This window comes from Silurus meridionalis, chromosome 28 (genome assembly GCF_014805685.1).
Source record: "Silurus meridionalis isolate SWU-2019-XX chromosome 28, ASM1480568v1, whole genome shotgun sequence".
Lineage (NCBI taxonomy): Eukaryota > Metazoa > Chordata > Actinopteri > Siluriformes > Siluridae > Silurus > Silurus meridionalis.
Window position 1 is genome coordinate 12,981,818 of NC_060911.1, and position 18,717 is coordinate 13,000,534.

Consider the following 18,717-nt stretch of genomic DNA (forward strand, 5'->3'; position numbering starts at 1 on the left):
AGAACGCTGTGCCTGTTCCAAAACGTGAACGTCCGCACGTGTTGTTAATCCACACGTATAAAGCTGTTCGTTCGAGATGAAGCGGTAATGACAGGCACTGATGTCGGAACATTCAGTTTACATGGCGGAAACCCGAAGTGGCTTTCTTTTATAAATAACGTAAACACACGATTCTCACGAAACACAAACACGAACACGTCATTAAACAGCGCATTCCTGAATCACAAAATTCACATTTCATTTTTGCGGCTGCACTTTAAACTGTTTAGCATTAAACATAGATGTGTGTGTGTGTGTGTGTACAGTAACTCAGAGAAGTGAGTACACCCCTCACATTTCTGCAACTGTTTTAGTTTATCTCCTAAAGGAACAATACTATAGATGGATACGGGTCAAAAGTGTAAATATTTAGTGTGAGCACCATCGTTCTCGAGCTCTGCTTTAATCCTCCTGGGTGTGGAATTTATCAGAGCTGCACAGGTTGTTGCTGGGATCCACTTAATGACATCATGGAGCTGCTGGATGTTAGAAACATGGCGCTTCTCCTCAACTTCCACTTGAGGATCCTCACAAGTCCTCAATAGGGTTCAGGTCTGAAGACATACTTGGCCACTTTATCACCTTCACCTTCAGGTTCCTCAGCAAGGCAGTTGTTTGGGGTTGTTTTTATGTTGGAAAACTGCCGGTTTCAGCCCTGAAGGAAGAGCATCATGTTCTGCTTCAAAATGTCACAGTCTCCTGTATGACCCTGGACTCTGTACTGTAACTCAGTTTCAGGATGTTACTGATCTTCTTATAGCCAAGACCATCGTAGTGGAGAGCAACAATTTTAATCCTCAGAGTCTTTACCATGAGGTACCACGTTGAACACGTTGTTACACGACGTACAGCTGTTATCAATGAGGGTGTACTCACTTTTGTTGGCAGTTATTTATACAATAATGGCTGTATGTTGAGTAAATTATAGAGGACAGAAAATCTGTACTGATATACAAACTGCACATCGACTCTTCTAAAATATATCCAAGTTTAATTTCTATAGTTTTGTCCCTTGGGAAAAAATACTACAAGTGTTGCTGAAATGTGAGGGGTGCACTTACTTTTGTGAGATACTGTATATGTGTGTGTATGTGGTTGTGTGTGTGTGAGTCTTTGTGTATGCAGCTTGTGTAAAGTGCAACCGAATCTCATCCCTCGAGCATTTTCACGACTTCAATTAAAACTTCTAGTAGAATCAGTAAAAAGGTTCATGCAGTGAACACACCTAAGTCAAGTGTGTAAAGTGTGTGTGTGTGTGTGTGTGTGTACAGTATTCATGTTACAGTGTTAAATACACGTATTCTATCTTTGAGAATAAAATAAACGATCATAAAGAAACGTCAGACACGAGCAGCGCTGCAGATTAGCCCTGAATAAAACACGCTCACATGCACGCACGCACACACACACACACACACACACACACACACACACACACGAGCACACACACGCTATGTGGTGTGTTACAGACGTCAGTACAGCAACGTTGTGCGGAGTGAGGTCGCCCTGAACGGTTCATTTGGTTGCAGCAGAAAAATCACAATCACATCGACATGAGCGTTAAAGTCAGCAGCGTTAATTACATGAGGTTCAGCAGGAGTGTTAATCGTCTCGGTGAGGTTCACTGCAGTGCTCGTTCTCCCGGTGTTCTCCGGAACTGCAGGGTTCGTGGTCTGAGTGCAGATCTGCAGCATCAGTACTTCACTATGGCGTTAAGTGTACAAACGAGCTCTTAATTATGACGCTAAAACGACGGTACAGTATAATTACTAGTTTTGGATCTCAGTGTCCCCATAACGTCTTTACTCCAGTATTTAAGTGTTTATGTTTTCCAGTGTTAATTATCCCAATCAGAGGGGTTTCTACTACAGTGTTAATCAGCTCGAGCATGTTTCCACTGCAGGGTCTATCCTAATGCAGTGTTCATCGGATCTCTTGGCACTGACTGCAGTGCCTGTTGTCCCATAAAGGTGATTAATGCCGTGTTAATTGTCCCAAAGTGTCTTTTTACTGCAGTGTTAATTAGTTTTGTTTGGATTCACTGCACTGGTAATTGTCAGTCCCGGTGATGTCACTGCACTGGATTTCCGCATGGTGTTAAGTAACTAGTGGTATTTTTTTACAGCAAAAATTCTGAGGGGTTTCATGAAGTGCTTTATCTCAGTAAAGTCTTGCTGCAGTGTTAATCATCACAGTTAACACAGTGATGTCAGTTGTCTCGGTGAGGTTTTACAGTAGCGTTAATGATCTGAGTGAGGTTTATAGTGGTTTTGAGGTTAATTATCCGAATGAGGTTCTTCAGTGGTGTTAATTATCCGAATGAGGTTTTGAAGTGGTGTTAATCTGAACAAGGTTTCACAGCAAAGTTAATTATCCCAAAGAGGTTTTACAGTGGATTCTACAGTGGTCTTGAGGTGATGTTAATTATCCATATGAGGTGTTAATGATCAAAATGAGGTTCCACAGTGGTTTCTACAGAGGTTTTAAGGTGGTGTTTATTATCCAAATGAGGTTTTGAGGTGGTATCAATTATCTAAATAAGGATCTACAGTGGATTTGAGGAGGTGTTAATTGTCTAAATGAGGTTTTACAGTGGTGTTAATTATCCAAATGAGGTTTTGAGGAGGTGTTAATTATCAGAATAAGGTGCTACTTATCTAAATGAGGGTCTGAGTTGGTTTTAATTGTGCAAATGAGGTTTACAGTGGTGTTAATTATATGAATGAGGTTTTAAGGGGGTGTTAATTATCAAAATGAGGTTTTACAGTGGTGTTAATTATACAAATGAGGTTTTGAGGTGGTGTTAATTATAAGAATAAGGTGCTACTTATCTAAATGAGGGTTTGAGGTGGTGTTAATTATCAGAATAAGGTGCTACTTATCTAAATGAGGGTTTGAGGTGGTTTTAATTGTGCATATGAGGTTTACAGTGGTGATAATTATACGAATAAGGTTTAATGGTGGTGTTAATTATCAGAATGAGGTGCTACTTATCTAAATGAGCGTTTGAGGTGGTGTTAATTATCTGAATGAGGATTTACAGTGTGTTAATTATGTCAGGTTTTGGGGTGGATAATCATCATCCCCTTATGTTACTGCAGTGTTAATTATCTCAGTGAGGTTTTACGGTAGTGGTTATTGTACCAGTGAGGTTTTCCGGCAATGTTCAGTGCTAAAATTAATATTAACCTATTAGAAAAAATCGCACACACACACACACACACACACCAAACTGATTCACAACTAAGAGCGTATAAAAAAAAAAAAACCTGCGCCTAAATGCTCATAGTAAAAACTGAACGCAGTGTCGTTAACACAGACAGCGTTATCGGTGTCTAATCATAAATAACTCACCTGATGCATCGCCACTGATGACATCACCACATATTAGTATCGGAAAAAATTTGCGCTAATGATCACCAAATGTGATTCTTCCGCTTTTCATACACACACATCTCGCTCACGATGCACACACCAACGCCAACTGTGTACACACACCTCCCAAAACTGCGTCTGCGTTTTACTACACTGGCTGTTACATGCAATACACACACCTTTCAAGTATGTTACCTCTCTACACTGTGTTTTTATGCCATACACACACACACACACACACATTAAACTGAGCACGATACACCATAAACACACTTTCCCAAGGAGTTACATTAAACTGAGAGTTAAATTAGTGTTACACCAACCTGAGTGTGTTACCATTAAATTAGTGTGTAGTATACAAAAGTGTGTGTTGCGCTAAACGGCAACACACTAAATTGTGTGTGTGTGTGTTATACTGAATGGTAAGTTACAATAAACCTAATACACTAATTTGTTATACTAAACTGTGTGTGTTACACTAAAATGGTTGTGTTTTGCATTAAACTCTAAGTATTACTGTGTATATTATAGTAAAACCCGCGATTGTGTGTGTGTGTTACACTAAACTGTTTGTTATATTAAAAGGTGTGTGTTCCACTAAACTAAGTGCATGTTACACAGAGTGTGTGTGTTACGCAAAAAAACAAAAAAAAACAAATACGTGTTACGGTCCCCATAAGTTTTTTCCTGAACAGCAGATACACGCACTGTGTTAGAGTTTGTGTGTTTTTTGGGGGGAAATAAATAATTTACATCATTAAATACAATCTCTGAGCGATGAACACCTTATCGCTGTGCAGGCGTTAACGCAGCGTCGAAAAAGCGCGAGCGAATTAGCTTCCCTAAAAATCAGACCTGAATGAATCCTTCAGTTCGAACTGAACAGTGCTTTGCAGTTTAAATAGAACAATTTATATCTTACAGATCTGCACAGTGAAACCCTGAATAAAGGTGTGTGTGTGTGTGTGTGTGTGTGTAAATAGTATGCGTTTTCAAGTTTACGTCATTACGAGTTCCTTAGCTTGTACGAGGCTTTTTGTGAGTGTGTGTTTTGAGTAAATGAGCTGTGTGTGTGTGTGTGTGTGTGTGTGTGTGTGTGCAGGCAGTAGTGAGGTTAATCGCAGTACTGAGGTTTAAAACCGTTTGAGGCGTTCAGCGTTATCCCTGAGGTTCCTGGTTCCGGTGGGCGGGGCTTCTTTTTGGGCGGAGTCTTCAGCGTCCCCATGCGCTCCTTGACTTTGTACTCGAGCGTGCTGTGCGGGACGCCATACACGCTCTGTGCCTTAGACACCGTCATCTTCCCACCCATCACCATGGCTATAGCCTCCTCCAGGATATCGTGGTCGTACTGCCGGTAGCGCCCGCGCTTCTTCCGTGGCTGCTTGTCGCGCCGCTCGCCCTCCTCCACGCATTCGTCCGCGCTCGCGCTCCCGCCGGCGCTCCTGGCGCAGACGCACGGCGGGGGGACATCCCCCTGCAGGGGACGGGACTCGAGGGTGGAGCTACAGTCGCTGTGTTTGGGGAGGAGGATCTTGACGCGATCCGAGGTCTTACTGTTGAGGTAAACGGCATCGACAAGGCCGCTGAGGTCGGAGGGCGGAGTCGTTACGCCTGGACGCACCTGAGGGATGCGGAGCAGCGCAGAGCCCCCTGCTGGAGTGTTGCACGCGTCGCCGCTGCGGTCTCGTAGCTCGCACACCAGCCGATGAAGCAGCGATGCTGCCGCCGCGCTCTCCGCCGACGGCTTGCTGCGCTCTGATTGGTCAGACCGGGCCCGAGTCCAGGATGTAGGTGTTTTGGTCTCACCTGTGTGCGGAGCTGTGCGGGACGGCGTCACTCCGTTGTGGTTGGCGAGCGCCAGGGGCGCCGTGCCGGAGTGTGTGTGATCCGCGTGGAGGCGTAGTGTGTTCTGAGGTATTCCGTATAGTATGGCAGCTTTGTGAAGGTCCAGCGCACCGGAGCGAACGTCCTTCACGGCTTTAGAGAGCAAACCGTCGGCAAACTGAGTGCTGCGGCCCAGGCGCTCGTCTCTGATCGGTCTCCTGGTGGGTGGGAGGACGAGAAACGCACGAGTGAGCTGACGAACGACAGGAAGCACTCAGGGTCCACTCCTTTACCGCCTTGTCTTTGGTAACATCACTCGCTTCTTATTTATGTGTTTAACACACAGCCTCACACTTTGGGCCGTACATTATGTGTGTGTTTATGTGTGTGTGTTTATGTGTGTGTGTGATTGCGTCTCTGTGTGTGTGAGTTTGGCTCCTGCTTAACTTATAGTCTGAAACTTATAACGAGTAAACGGAAATAAAGCGATAACTTTTGGCTGTGCAGCTCTCTGAAAGCCCTGACACACACACGTGACGTTACCGTCCAACAAGTGAGAAAAGAGTCAACCCTTCAGTGCGACACAACACACACCCTGAGTAACACACTCGGTTCGCACAACATTAACGACATAATCAGAGCACTAACATACTCATAATCATACACACACACGCAATCAAACAACAACTATTAGTGTTAATAACTGACTCACCCTGATAGTCTTTGTTGCGTGAGGGTGTTCAGAGACGGTGTGTTCTTCTTTGAGAGGTCGAGAACGCCATCTGCTGGGACGACAGAACATCAGGCTCTGAGTTAATAAAACACCAAACCACTGACATTTATTTGTGTGTGCACCTGGAGAGGAATATCTGCAAATCAGATCAACCTTAAAACCCAAACTATTCATTTACATTTACAGCATTTAGCCGACGCCTGTTTTCAGAGCGACGTACAAAAATGCTTTTGGTCTTTATTACGGGTGTAAACGGTACACAAACTCCGCACTTTGGTCCGTACCCCGGTCGTGAACACAGTTTATTATTATTAACATTTGTGAAGATCAAAAGTTCACATTTTAAAAACAATTTTCAATAAAATTCCTACTTGGTTTAAATAACATAAAAATTTAATAGAATAAATTAAATTGACTACTTTTTTTTATTATAGTGATTAAATTGAGCGATCAATTAAATTGGCACAAATTAAATTGATTAAATAAAATTAAATATATAGAACATTTTAATTTGTTTACATTTGTCAGACCGGGGTAATACAGATACTGTGTGTGTGTGTGTGTGTGTGTGTGTGTGTGTTTTGCATGTAATATTGAATTTTCTAAAAAATATGATCTACTTAACTGTTCTGCTTATTTCAGCAGACTTTAACAAATGTCTTCATTCCTTCCATCTGTCATTCATTCACTCCCTCGATATGCGGAATTGTCAGGACGTTCTCCTTTTGAGAGAAATTCTTGAAGCTGTACATGAAACACTAAAGAATCCATAGCGCTAGACTGTCATAAAAACGTCGGCATTGACAGGAAGTGGCAGCGATTACTCGCACGCACAGAACAAAAATTTGTGTTTGCGGTACGGATCGCGTAGCCACGGTGACACTGCGCTGAGAGTGCGAGGCGGAGACTAAACAAAATTGTGATCCGCCACTTAATATGTATATACGACTATATCCCGCACGTAAAAAGGACCGCGTTTGGTACACGTGTGCACCATCACAAAAGTCCTGTACCGACACGGTTTGAATACGCGTACGTTACAATAATTCTATTAACGACGAGATCAACACTGGTTCACTCTGTTATACACAAAGGACACCATCAGCCTCAAACTCTGTGGAGAAGAATTCTAGCACTATATTCTTTATACATGAAGACACAAAACAAACAGTAGGTCTTCACCCGTCGCTCGAAGATTCAGATCTGATATAACAGGTGGTGTATTAGTTACCTTGTTGTGCACACTGTGTGTTGCGGCTGAGCGTCAGGTCCAGCGGTCCATCTGGCTCTGTTTGTGTGATGGCATTCTGGCTTTCAGTTGTTTGAATTTTATGCGCATATTCAACAGCGAACTGGCGAATCATCTTCCTCATCAACTCCTGCGCAGCCAACGGAATAATGGGGTCGCAGCTCTCAGGGAATTCTGGGTGATATAACATGGTATTCCAGTTAACATATCGGTTATCGAGGGCAATTTCACAGTTAACAATTAAAGAAGCTGTGCTTCACCCTGTACCCCCACCAGATGGCGTCACTCCTAGGACTGGGAAAACAAACCTCAAGTTTTCATTTAATTACATTGAGACCTTGTTAACTGCAAACTCATTTACTTTTAAGCTGAACTGGTGCTCATGCTACAGTCAGGGCTGGTAGTGGAGAAGTTGTACCACCACAAAACAAATGCTCTCTGACTTTACTTCATCTAGTCTGGAACTTGATAGTTAGGCTCGAGGCTGAGCAACCGAATGTAAAGAATGCATCTTGGGTCTGGTTTCGAGACGAGCTCTGTTTACTAGAAAGTACTTTATTTATCTGGCAGATTTGCCACGTTTCACGATTTCACATTTGTGCTTTGCTCTAACTTGCTGTTCGTGATGAAATCACAGACGTGGTAATGCAGATAGTCAGAAGAGCACCAGTTACACCATTAGTCTCGAAACGTTATGATACCACCTCATGCCCTCTGGAATCGCTATGATACAGCCAGCATATATTCTAGGCAGAGATCCAGTGCTTTTTCGAGAACTACAGCTGCACAGAATGTGTCCTCTAAATCTAGCTCCGTCTCGCAGGCATGTGCCTTAGCCTCGAATCAAATAATGACTTTCCAGTTCTTTCCATGCCTCCACATCACTGTTGCTGTTTGTGTGTCTGTTCTTCTCCATTCCCTTCTGTTCTGCTCTGTTTCTGTCTCTAATCTGTCTCTTAGCCTTGAATCTGCTCCAGCTTGTTACTTTGTCTCAGGCTCTGTTCATCTTCTTGGCTCAGCATCTCTGGCAGCCTCTGTCTCTTGATGCTGTGCCTGTCTCAGCTCCAGAGCCTTTTTCAAATGTTTTCCCTGGCCTTGATCCTTGAGCTCGAGAAGGGTGAGTTCCTGAGCCTTTCCCAACCATAACCAGGAATGCAGTTTCTTTCCAGCACACACAGGTTCCTGTCCTTCCTTAATATCACTCATTTCTCTCTCTCTCATGGGCAACAGTCCTTTGGCAGCTGCTGATAGCGACTTACAGAGTAAGTTCCAGAGTAAGGCCTTGAACCTTTTCCAAACTCTCTCCAACATCTGGCCTTTCCCCCAAACCACAGGTTCATGGGTGCCTGAGTTCACGCCACATTCTGAGTTTCTCACAGGTGTCTGGTTCTTCCCAGGGTCATTCACAGGTCACTTAAATGTCCCAGTCTTTCCACAGGGTCGCTCGTGTCTTTCTCAAGTCCTGGTCCTTCTCCAGAGTCACTCACAGGTGGTATATCTTTTCCAGTGTCATCTTAGCACCCTGGCCATTTCCCATAATCACAGAATAGTCATTCCTCTGGGTTCCTTACAGGTTCACTAGTGTCCCTCATTCTTATTGGTTCTTCCCCATGGTCACTCACAAGTTCTTCCTCTCACTCTCCCTTTAGAGTCACTCACAGGAACTAGTTTTTCCTCAAAGTCTATATGTGACCCCAGAGAAGGACTGAGACATATAAGTGACCTTGCAGAATAAACAGAACCCTCCCAACAATCATTGAATAGTACTGGTTCATCTCCATGGTCACTCCACAAACCCTGGTTTCAGTTGCCAGCCATTCTGAAGTGTAATACACTAATTGTGTGATAAATTTTGTTTGGTATTCTTGACTCTTAGCGAGTTCTTCAGAACTTTCTATTTGTCTGTAATCTGCTATGGCTCTCTTGGTGCCCTCACCACTGTTCAAAGGCACGAGCTGGACCTTGGTTCCACTACTCCACCAAATCGATGTGGTTCAACATGCTTTATTGTTTGAACTCTGAATGCGACTCAGTTGATGGAGTTACGCTGTACGGAGGCCCGTGATCCTATAAATAAACATGAGATTGCCATGGCTAAGTCGTTAAGCTCTGTTCCAGTGTCAAAGCGTCAGTGCTGGTTTTGGAGGTCCTGCTTAACATGGCACTATTCTGTGCATTCCCACTGCAGAATTGATTCGGCTTCAAAGCTAAAAAAAATTGCTAGTCTTGAAACAAGAGTCTGTGACATCAAGGGCACCGAGATATTATTTTCATCACCATGACAACTCGAGGTATTTCTAAGACTGCTATTGAAAACATGTGAGCCGTCAAGCTCCAGACGAGAAGAGTGAGAGCTGGCCATCATGTTTAAGATCCAATCTATAACGTGGCTAGAAAAAGGGCCAGTAACGGCTGACTCCTGCATCACACGTGTTCCGAGAGGAGAGTTTTTTCTCCCAGTGAGAAGTTTTGAGTTGAAGTTAAATACGGTGATCATGAGGTGCCATACTTTTATGACAGGACAAGATTTTTCACTCTCACAAAAGATGTTCAGAGAAAAGATTAAACTTCGTTGTGTTACATTATTCAATATGAATATTTATCGTAAGTCATGAGTGTGTGTGTGTGTGTGTGTGTGGTACAGTGTCTATTACCTTTCTTGTGTAAGACTGCATGCAGAAATTGGTCTGCTTGGCACTGGAGTGTGTCTGAGGTGTTGATGCCCTGAGGGGGGGTTTCGGCATGGGGGCGAGTCAGGCAAGCGGTCCTGTTCCGAAAGAGACATTTGTTTTTCATGAAACGAAACGAAGGTACGATTAAAATATGTAAATGTTAAAATATACACTTAAAATATGAAAGCAGTCTCGACAGGTAGATCTGAATTAAGGCATTTTCCAATGTATTAATTTGAAGCAGACACTGAGTTTAGACGCCGTGTTAACAATACAAGAACACACGCTTTGGAAAACCGCGTTCTCGTGGTATTAACATTCGCTGAACACTTACACTGATTTTTTCGAGCTGCAAGTTACAGAAGGAGCAGCGCACATCTGTCGACCAATCGGCAGTCGCTTCAGGCTCACAATCTGAGAAGCAAACATACACCCACAGAGACACTCGCGGACGTTAAAAATAGCAAAGGAGAAACCTTAAGTGGAATTGCAGTTTGTTCAAAAAACCTCGGAAAAACTTTGCATTAAACAGATCAACTGAAGCACAAAAGGAGGAGGAGGAGGAAGAAGGAGAGGAGAAGGAGGATCGTATAAGAGCACAGAGACTGTACAGCACACAAAGCGAAAGTCTGACTCCTAACTCATTAGTAGAGGAGAGTAGAACAGCTTCAGGCTTCTTTAAGTTACGGAGTATAAAATCGAGGGGAAAAAAACACACTCAAATACTCTGAAACACCACCGGACTACAGCCGTCTAAGCTTTTAGATCTGTTTCAATTCTTCATACAATTAACTTGGTTCAACCCATTTCATAGGATTTACGTGGACTGAACGCAAGAACATGGTGATATTAAAAACCAGTTAGAACTTCCATCTAATGTGTATAATATGGAATATTAAATGTGTAAGGAATAACTCACTGTCGAATATGCTGAGATCCTGCAACAGCCTCGGCCCATAGATTCCTTCCAGTATGCTCTCAAACCCTGAAACACACACACACACACACACACACACACACACACACACACACACACACACACACATATATATATATATATATATATATATATAAAATAATAAGACAGGAATTACACATGACAACCCCCACTGAACATCTTTTAGAAGAACACTGTTAAGATATTACCCGGCGTTAACAAGGAAGCTACGCACGCCCTTTGTCAATCAATTAGCTGGCTAAATGTAACCACGGTAACAGGTACTGACGGGAATCAAAATAGAAAAAAAAAAATATTTCACAAGGACGTAGATAGCATAAGTACAGGGTGGTATTGAGTTTCAGATCATCAGACAATGCTTTGCGCGTGCGTGCGTGTCGTCTATACAATGAAGTACCTTTGTACTCAAAAGACTTTTAATAAGTAACTACAGCACGACGGATGAAAATGATTCGTTGCCAAATAATGCACTTCATACACATTTCCTGGAGAAAGTCGAAGCCCGTGTTTGTGACTTTTTTCCAGTTTGCGATTCAGTACGCAGTGACTGGTATTTTCCGGCGTTTTTTTTGTTTTTATAAACACCAAATTTGTGAGCAAGTCCACAGAAAAACAGGCTTTTAAACAATCACACAGTCTGTGCGCTTTACAAGGGGGCACACAGAGGAATCCTTTGTGTTGTTTGAGCATCCGAGTCACATTGCCATGCACGATTTAAGGCGTGAAACAAAGTGTTAAATAGTTGTAAAGAATTTGTTCGCGCTTGTTAATGACTGACACTCCCCGGGTGTAAGGCACTGATTCAACCCTGCATTCGATCCCTTTATCTGGGGTTGTAGACATCTTCCTAAGCACTACCTGACACAGTCTCATGGGGCAAGTTTCTATTTTACAGGATGTGATTTTATTTCCGCCGTCTGCGTTTCTCTCCTAGTTACAGTCTGGATTTAAAAAAAGTCTGACCTCTGTTTATACATCACTGACCCTCCTCCAGGTATAAAACGGCTGCAAAATAACAAAAAATAGATGCTGAGACGGTGTACTCTTGGTTCTTTTCTCTATTCATCTAAACTCCACATCTGTAGAAAATACACCCTGTGAAAAAACTCACTTCTCCTGAGGTCATTTTATTGCTGTGTAGTTGTGAGAGTTGTGAAAATAAAAAGAGTCGCAAAAATGTATGTCCTTTTAATAAAACTAATCCGGTCCGAATAAAGCTTCATTGTGACAAGTTGCCTGTACTGAAAAACTAAACCCAAACTGTGTATAACGTACCATTTTTCTATTACGATTTCATCAACCGTTTGCTCATCACTGGATTTCTTTTCTCTCACATATCTATTCATCGGTGCCTATTCTTCTTATTTTTACTCGATTCAGAGGGTCTTGTCTTGTCACGTACCCCTGTAGTAACCTTAAAGATTCACCGTACACATTTACCAAACGCCGTGTCCAAGTAAATCTGGATAAATCTTTCAGAAACATTCTCCTGAAATCTGGAAACGACGTGTGGTGTGATCTGAGAAACTCGACATGTACAAAATCATTTTTCAGTCATGTGTAAAAGATGTAAAAAAAAACAAATATCCTTCAAAGGAAAATGTTTTCTTTTAGTTTCTGTAAACCAGAGAAAGAGATAAAAGTAGACATGGCCGAAGACAGCATTTTCAACAATGAATAGTGCGATATGTTGGTTAATATCATGACATGAGGATTGATATCGTAATCGTACAGATTAATATCGTGACATGACGATTAATCGAGAGTTGATTGCTGGAGCGGCCTCGAGAGGCAAATCACTAATGCCACGTGCCGTTTTCTTTAACACGTGAGACTGCACGCTGCACAGAGAGCAGTTGTTTAAGTTTTAAAACACGTATGTTTTTTGGTGTTTCACGTCCAATTATAGCTCTTGTCTCTTGTCAAGAAGCTTTTTTGTCATTTCAACCCTATATAGCTGACGCAGTACACAGTGAACTGAGACAGCGTTTCTCCTGAAAACTGGTGCTACATAAAACATCACAGAACACAGAGCTCAGAACTAAAGTACGTGACCTCGCCACATAAAGTGCATCTTGTACAGAGACACAAAACGCATACCAGCGCCGACTATAACCACGAGCGAACTTGTAAACATAAACACAACCAGCAGGAGCAAAAAAAACGAAACCAGCATGTAAACAGTATAATAAGATTATAATATGGGTGGTGCTGAACACATGGATGTGTGAGTCGAATCGAGTATCGAGTGTTTGAGTTCACTGTAACTCTAAATGTTTACTGTAACATTTATACAGTACGGAGTCTTGTGTAGACACGTGACAGAGACGTCTCAAGACAGGGACTAGCTGTATTTATGATTTACACAAATATATTTATTTGTTTCTTTATATTCTGTAATAAAGTTCAGTAATATTTTATGTTGAGCTTTTAATCCAGTATCCATTTAATAAACTGGTTAATTAATCGGTTATCGGCAGGTACGATCCAATCCGGTTATCGATTATCGGTATTAAATCCAATAACAGTCGAGCTTTATAGCGATTAATATATTGATGCATCTATTAATATCGTAATATATTAACGTGATATACCGACACATCGTTATCGCAATATACCAATTCATTGTGAATCGTGTCATACTGATACAGAATTGGTAATGATATAAATTTCTCTCTAAACACTGAATGTGAAATGTTCTGCAGTTCACAATGATGATTTTATAATAAATGATATTATATAGGTTTATTGTTAACTGGTAATAAATAAAAGGATAAAGGAATAACATACCGGTGTTAATACAAACCGGTTTCTCAGGTATAAACACACATCAGCTCGGTGTATGAAGGTTTGGCTCAAACGTTGCTTTTGTTTATTTGAGAAATAATAAAATAATGCGATATATCGGAGTTAAACCGGTTCGTGAGGCCGGTTAGCATGTAGCCTGTCGCTGTAATGTCTGATAAATAGTAATAAATAATAAAGAACTCACGGCGCTGACAGTCTCCTCAAAAACACCTCCAGTCCTCTAATGAACATTTCTGATCTTCACTTCAGGTTTAGTGACATTTTATTTACAAAACACGAACCAAAAATATGAAAATCTGACGGACAAAAGAAAATGGAGCTCTGGACAGCCGGTTTTTTTTTTTTTTTTTTTGCTAATGCTAATCTATGCTAAAGTACACTAATTATGAGTTATGCGCGCTAACACAAAAGCTAGCCGAGGCCTTTATGTGTCCGCTAGCGCTAGCAGCACCGAGGGCCGCCTCAGGTTGTTATGACGCGAGAACCCTGTAACGGCGGCGTTTTTTTCATTATTACACGTTTATAACGCGTCCGTTGTGTTCGTGGGTGTCGCCCGAGACGAGTTAAGCCTCCGTTATAGCGCCGTTTTAGAGGGTTTTTTATTTTATTTTATTGTTAGCCGTTACCGTACTCATAGAGACCGAGCCTGTTAGCGCGCGAGCTCGTTAAAGAGGGGTGGGGGGTGTGGGGTGTGGAGGGGTTTGACTGCTCCGTTGTAATAAAACGCGCGCGTCTGATCGAAACGCACACGCACACAAACATATACGCGCGCGCACAGACACACACTCACACACACACACACCGTTCTCTGGATCGGTGTTTACTCTCTCTCACTCTCACTCACTCTCTCTCTCTCTCTCGGTCGGTCTTACCGACGCAGTGAATGAGTTTGTGCCGCCAGGAGTCGAGCTCGCGCCGGAAGCCTTTCCGTTCAGCCGAGCATCTCGCGCTGCAGCACCGCGTCGCCATTCCGACCGTCCGCGCGCGCGCGCTCCCGCCCGCTCCCTCCCGCTCCCCCCTCCTCCTCCTCCTCTCTCCTCCCCCTCCTCCCTAACAGTTCTACCGATCCTGACGTCACGCGACGTCATGCGCCTTCCTTCCCACTGCGCCCTCGGAGATTGACACGCGTCAAAGAATCGCGGGAGGAAGAGGAGGGGCAGGAGGGGGAGGAGGAGCTAAACCGGATCGGTGCAGTCGAACACATCAGAACTCACTCATATATATATATATATATATATATATATATATATATATATATAGCCGTGCATTTGGTACCTGGGCCTTCAGTGGGGACTTTCCCAGTTTGAATCCACCTCTTAATACCACCACTATCACGTCATAATTATAGAAACCATTAATACTATACAAAAACGCATTATAACAACGCGTGACATTACAGAGGTAGAGGCATTTCACATATCGAGGTGAAAATCATTTTACTAAAGCAAGAAACCCAGTTAAGACTCCAAACCTCTACACTACAACCACAACTGTGCACCTACATCATCTGGAGCAGTTCAGAATCAATACTTGTCTAATAACATGACAAAAACATAAAAATGTAAATAAAGTACAACCTTCTCACCAGAGATTCAGACTCATAATATGTAGCGCATCTCAGAGGCTGTAATCCAGTGGTACCGCTCGTATTCACTGGTCTGGAAGTGGAGAACAAACCCTTTCCCTGGCTGAGACACGCTAGCTAGCTTCGTGGTTAAAAAGTCTGGGCGTAAAAAAAGTCTAACTCCGATGTATTAATGAGTGCAGAGCTACACACGTGTTTTACCAGTCGAACTTGGCTGTAACAGTTTCCCTCTGACCAACCAATCAGAGGACGGAAAATGTTGACGCTATTCTGAGCCAGCGAGCTGCCCTGTGAGGAGAATATCAAATCTGATTGGTTAACTGATTAATTTCTTATAGAGACTGAGGTAAAAGAGCCAGCAGTACTGACTCTGAAGGCCCTGTGCAGATTAGATTTCACATGGCAGCACATAGAGGCTGAAATCTGATTGGACAAAAAATCTAACATCCACATACACGTACTGAAAGCAGTGCAGAGAAGAGAAATGCTACAAAATAAAGAGAATAAACTGTTAGGAATAAAAATTATACAATTTCATGGAACAAATATTAGACAATAAATATAAAATTTCTCATGAGCAATTTTTAGAAGGGGACACAAATAATACAGTCAAATTGTACTTATAAAGACACAGTGTCCCCACAGTGAAACACTGCTTTTATTATTGTAGCATGGAGAATGCGTCATTATGGTTATTTTAAGTTTAAGTTTTTCTCAGGGTTAATGAGAAAGCAAAACAAGGAATTAAAAAAAGGTTTAAAATGTTATTTAAAATTAATTAACACACTTAAGAACAGAATAGAAATTGATTATAAAAATACTGTGTGGTCAGTTCAGATGTAGCACAGTGCTCATTTAGTAAATGCACAGATAAACAATATGCTAATTATGTGTTAATGTTAAATTAACATTATGCCAAGTCCCAAATAAAACACTGCATGGGAAACGGCTTTGGTGTGTTCGTGTCAGTGCACTATGCTACAAGCTATTGTAAACAAGCTAACGTTCACTAGATAAGTCATATTTTAATCGCTAATAGAGCAGATTCATTGAAAATTACATCGTTAATCAGTATTTTTGCCGCAACTAATTTATGAATGAGTCTGCATCAACTACATTAAAGAGAATCGCTTTATTTATAGTGAATAAAATACCCTAGTTAATGGAGTTGAACATTAATTGGGCCGCAGACACACACCTGACTCGTGTGTGTAGAGTAGGTGAGATGAACTGGGAAAGTGGGTCAAACCACTTTGAGGAAGTGGAGGGGGGAACTCAACTGTTTCTAAATGCATTTTTTGCGCAGGGTTTTTCTACTTACACAATTATTTAGGTATACATACATATATTGTTTACAATAGAGAGTGCGATTTTTTTTTAAATAAATTTTTTTTGGGGGGGGGGGACATTTTTTTTATGCTTCCATCCTTCATTCATTCACTTCCTTGATATGTGGAATTTTCACTTTTCCTTTGAAGAGAACTTTTTAAAGCTGGATATAAAACGCAAAAAAAAATCCATTTTGTTTTCATGCATGAACAAAACAAATCGTATTTCCGGTACGGAGCGAGTAGCCACAGTGACACTGTGCTAACTCTATTTTCTTCTTTTATACCCCTGGCATTGTGTGTATGTTTTCAAATTTAATAATAATAAATAATAATTAAAATGCGCTTAAAGTGTGAGGCGGAGACTAAACAAACTTCGCCACTTAATACGTTCCTGAGGGAACTCCGATTATAACTAAGCCCTGTACAAAAAAAGCTGCTATGAATATGTGTACCATTACACCCCTAATAAATATCAATATATATACACACACACACTATATGGACAAAGGTATTGGGACACCTGACCTTTTCTGTGGTTCTTTTCCAAAACTGTTACCACCAAATAAAAATATTGCGTTCACTTGAACTTAGAAACCCAAACCTGTTCCAGCATGGCAATGCCCTGTGCACAAAGCGAGCTCCATGAAGATCTAGTTTACATGATTTGAGAGGGAAGATCTCTAGTGGCCTGCTATAGAGTTTTGATGCACACATAAGCACTCAAACACACACACACATATGCACAAATACATGCACGCACTCACAAGTGCACACAACCACAAATGCAGTCTCACACACACTTGCGGACACACACACGCACACACACACACACACACACACACACACACACACACACACACACACACAGTCTCACACACATGCACGCAAACACACTAAATCACATACACACTCAGAAGATTACACACACACACACACACTCCTGGCCCTGGTTCTGCTCTTGTTGTATTTAAATAGTAGTTAGTAGCTTAGTGGTTAAAGCATTGGACTTTGAATCTGAAGGTCATGAGTTCAAATCCAGGCCATATAGCTGCTTAGTCACTCTGGATAAGGGGGTCTGCTAAATGCAGAATCCTGATGGCCTTTTCTATTTTCCTCATCACCCCTTTTAGAATAGCCCCTATTGCTCCCAGGCCAGGGTGTCTCTGAACCCAAAGTATTTGAAGCTGCTCACCAGCTTGACTGTGACAGCTTCAATGATCAGGTTATTAATAATTAATAATCATTTACTAAGTCTCAATGATGTTCAGGGATTTGAATGATAACGCCATCCACCAGTGTATCATCTGCAATCTTCACCAACTTGTTTGCACAATCACTGGTGTAAGTGGGAGCTGAGGACACAACCCTGGGTGCTCCAGTTCTGAAGGTGCACATAAAGGAGGTATGGTTTCCTATCCTGATAACCTAGAGGCATCTGGTTCAGGTCCAGGAAGGTCCAGGATCAAAGGAAAAATGGAGTAATGTAGCCCCAGGTTCTCAAGCTGGCTACAGAGGTGTGAGGAGATGATGGTGTTATTGGTGGATTTGTGATCCATAAATGGCGTCTGTACAAAGTTTCCTGTCCATAGTTTCCTTGCCTTATATTCAAACTGTAGTGGGATTAGGCATCTGATCAATCAAAGCAAATGTATAACTATATAATCACACCACTGTGGTGAGTGCTAGGGGGCAGTATTCATTCAAAGAGGACATGGTGTTATTGGGGACAGAAATGATGGTGAAGAACTTAAAACATGAGCCATTCATCCATGAGACACTCCTTCATTGGTTGAAACTGGCAGCGATGACTAGAAAATAGAAACAATTCAAGTCATTAGCTTGGAGTCACCGCCATTGTTTATTGTAGGGGGTTTGGGTTTGTAGTCTGCGCTGCCACAAACACCAGAAAAATTTGATGTCTTAATATATCTTATATTAAAGAATAAGAAAGTTGTATACTTGGCCCATTTATATTTATTGATATTAATATGAGGCTTTTCGAAGTGTGTCGAGCAGCTTCTGCGATTCGCTCTGACAATGGTTTCAAAATGGCAAACTTTGAGCTGGATCTTCATCTTCGGGATGAGGGCGAGGTCCACAGGAGCCAAATGCACAAGAGTGCGCATGTGGTCAGAACAGTAGA

General features: G+C 41.9%; 1 protein-coding gene across 1 annotated transcript in view; it reads right to left on the reverse strand.

The window, feature by feature from the left end:
* Nucleotides 1-14,658, reverse strand: part of lcorl (ligand dependent nuclear receptor corepressor-like) — a 28,352-nt gene extending 13,694 nt beyond the window's left edge. Inside the window, exons 1-7 of the mRNA XM_046842613.1 lie at nt 14,531-14,658; nt 10,812-10,877; nt 10,210-10,306; nt 9,875-9,987; nt 7,203-7,394; nt 5,951-6,023; nt 4,537-5,456 (exon numbers count right to left, since the gene is read on the reverse strand). Coding sequence (XP_046698569.1) covers nt 4,537-5,456; nt 5,951-6,023; nt 7,203-7,394; nt 9,875-9,987; nt 10,210-10,306; nt 10,812-10,877; nt 14,531-14,627 — 1,558 coding nt within the window. The 5' untranslated portion in view covers nt 14,628-14,658. The remainder of the gene's footprint in view (nt 1-4,536; nt 5,457-5,950; nt 6,024-7,202; nt 7,395-9,874; nt 9,988-10,209; nt 10,307-10,811; nt 10,878-14,530) is intronic.
* Nucleotides 14,659-18,717: the final 4,059 nt, after the last annotated feature.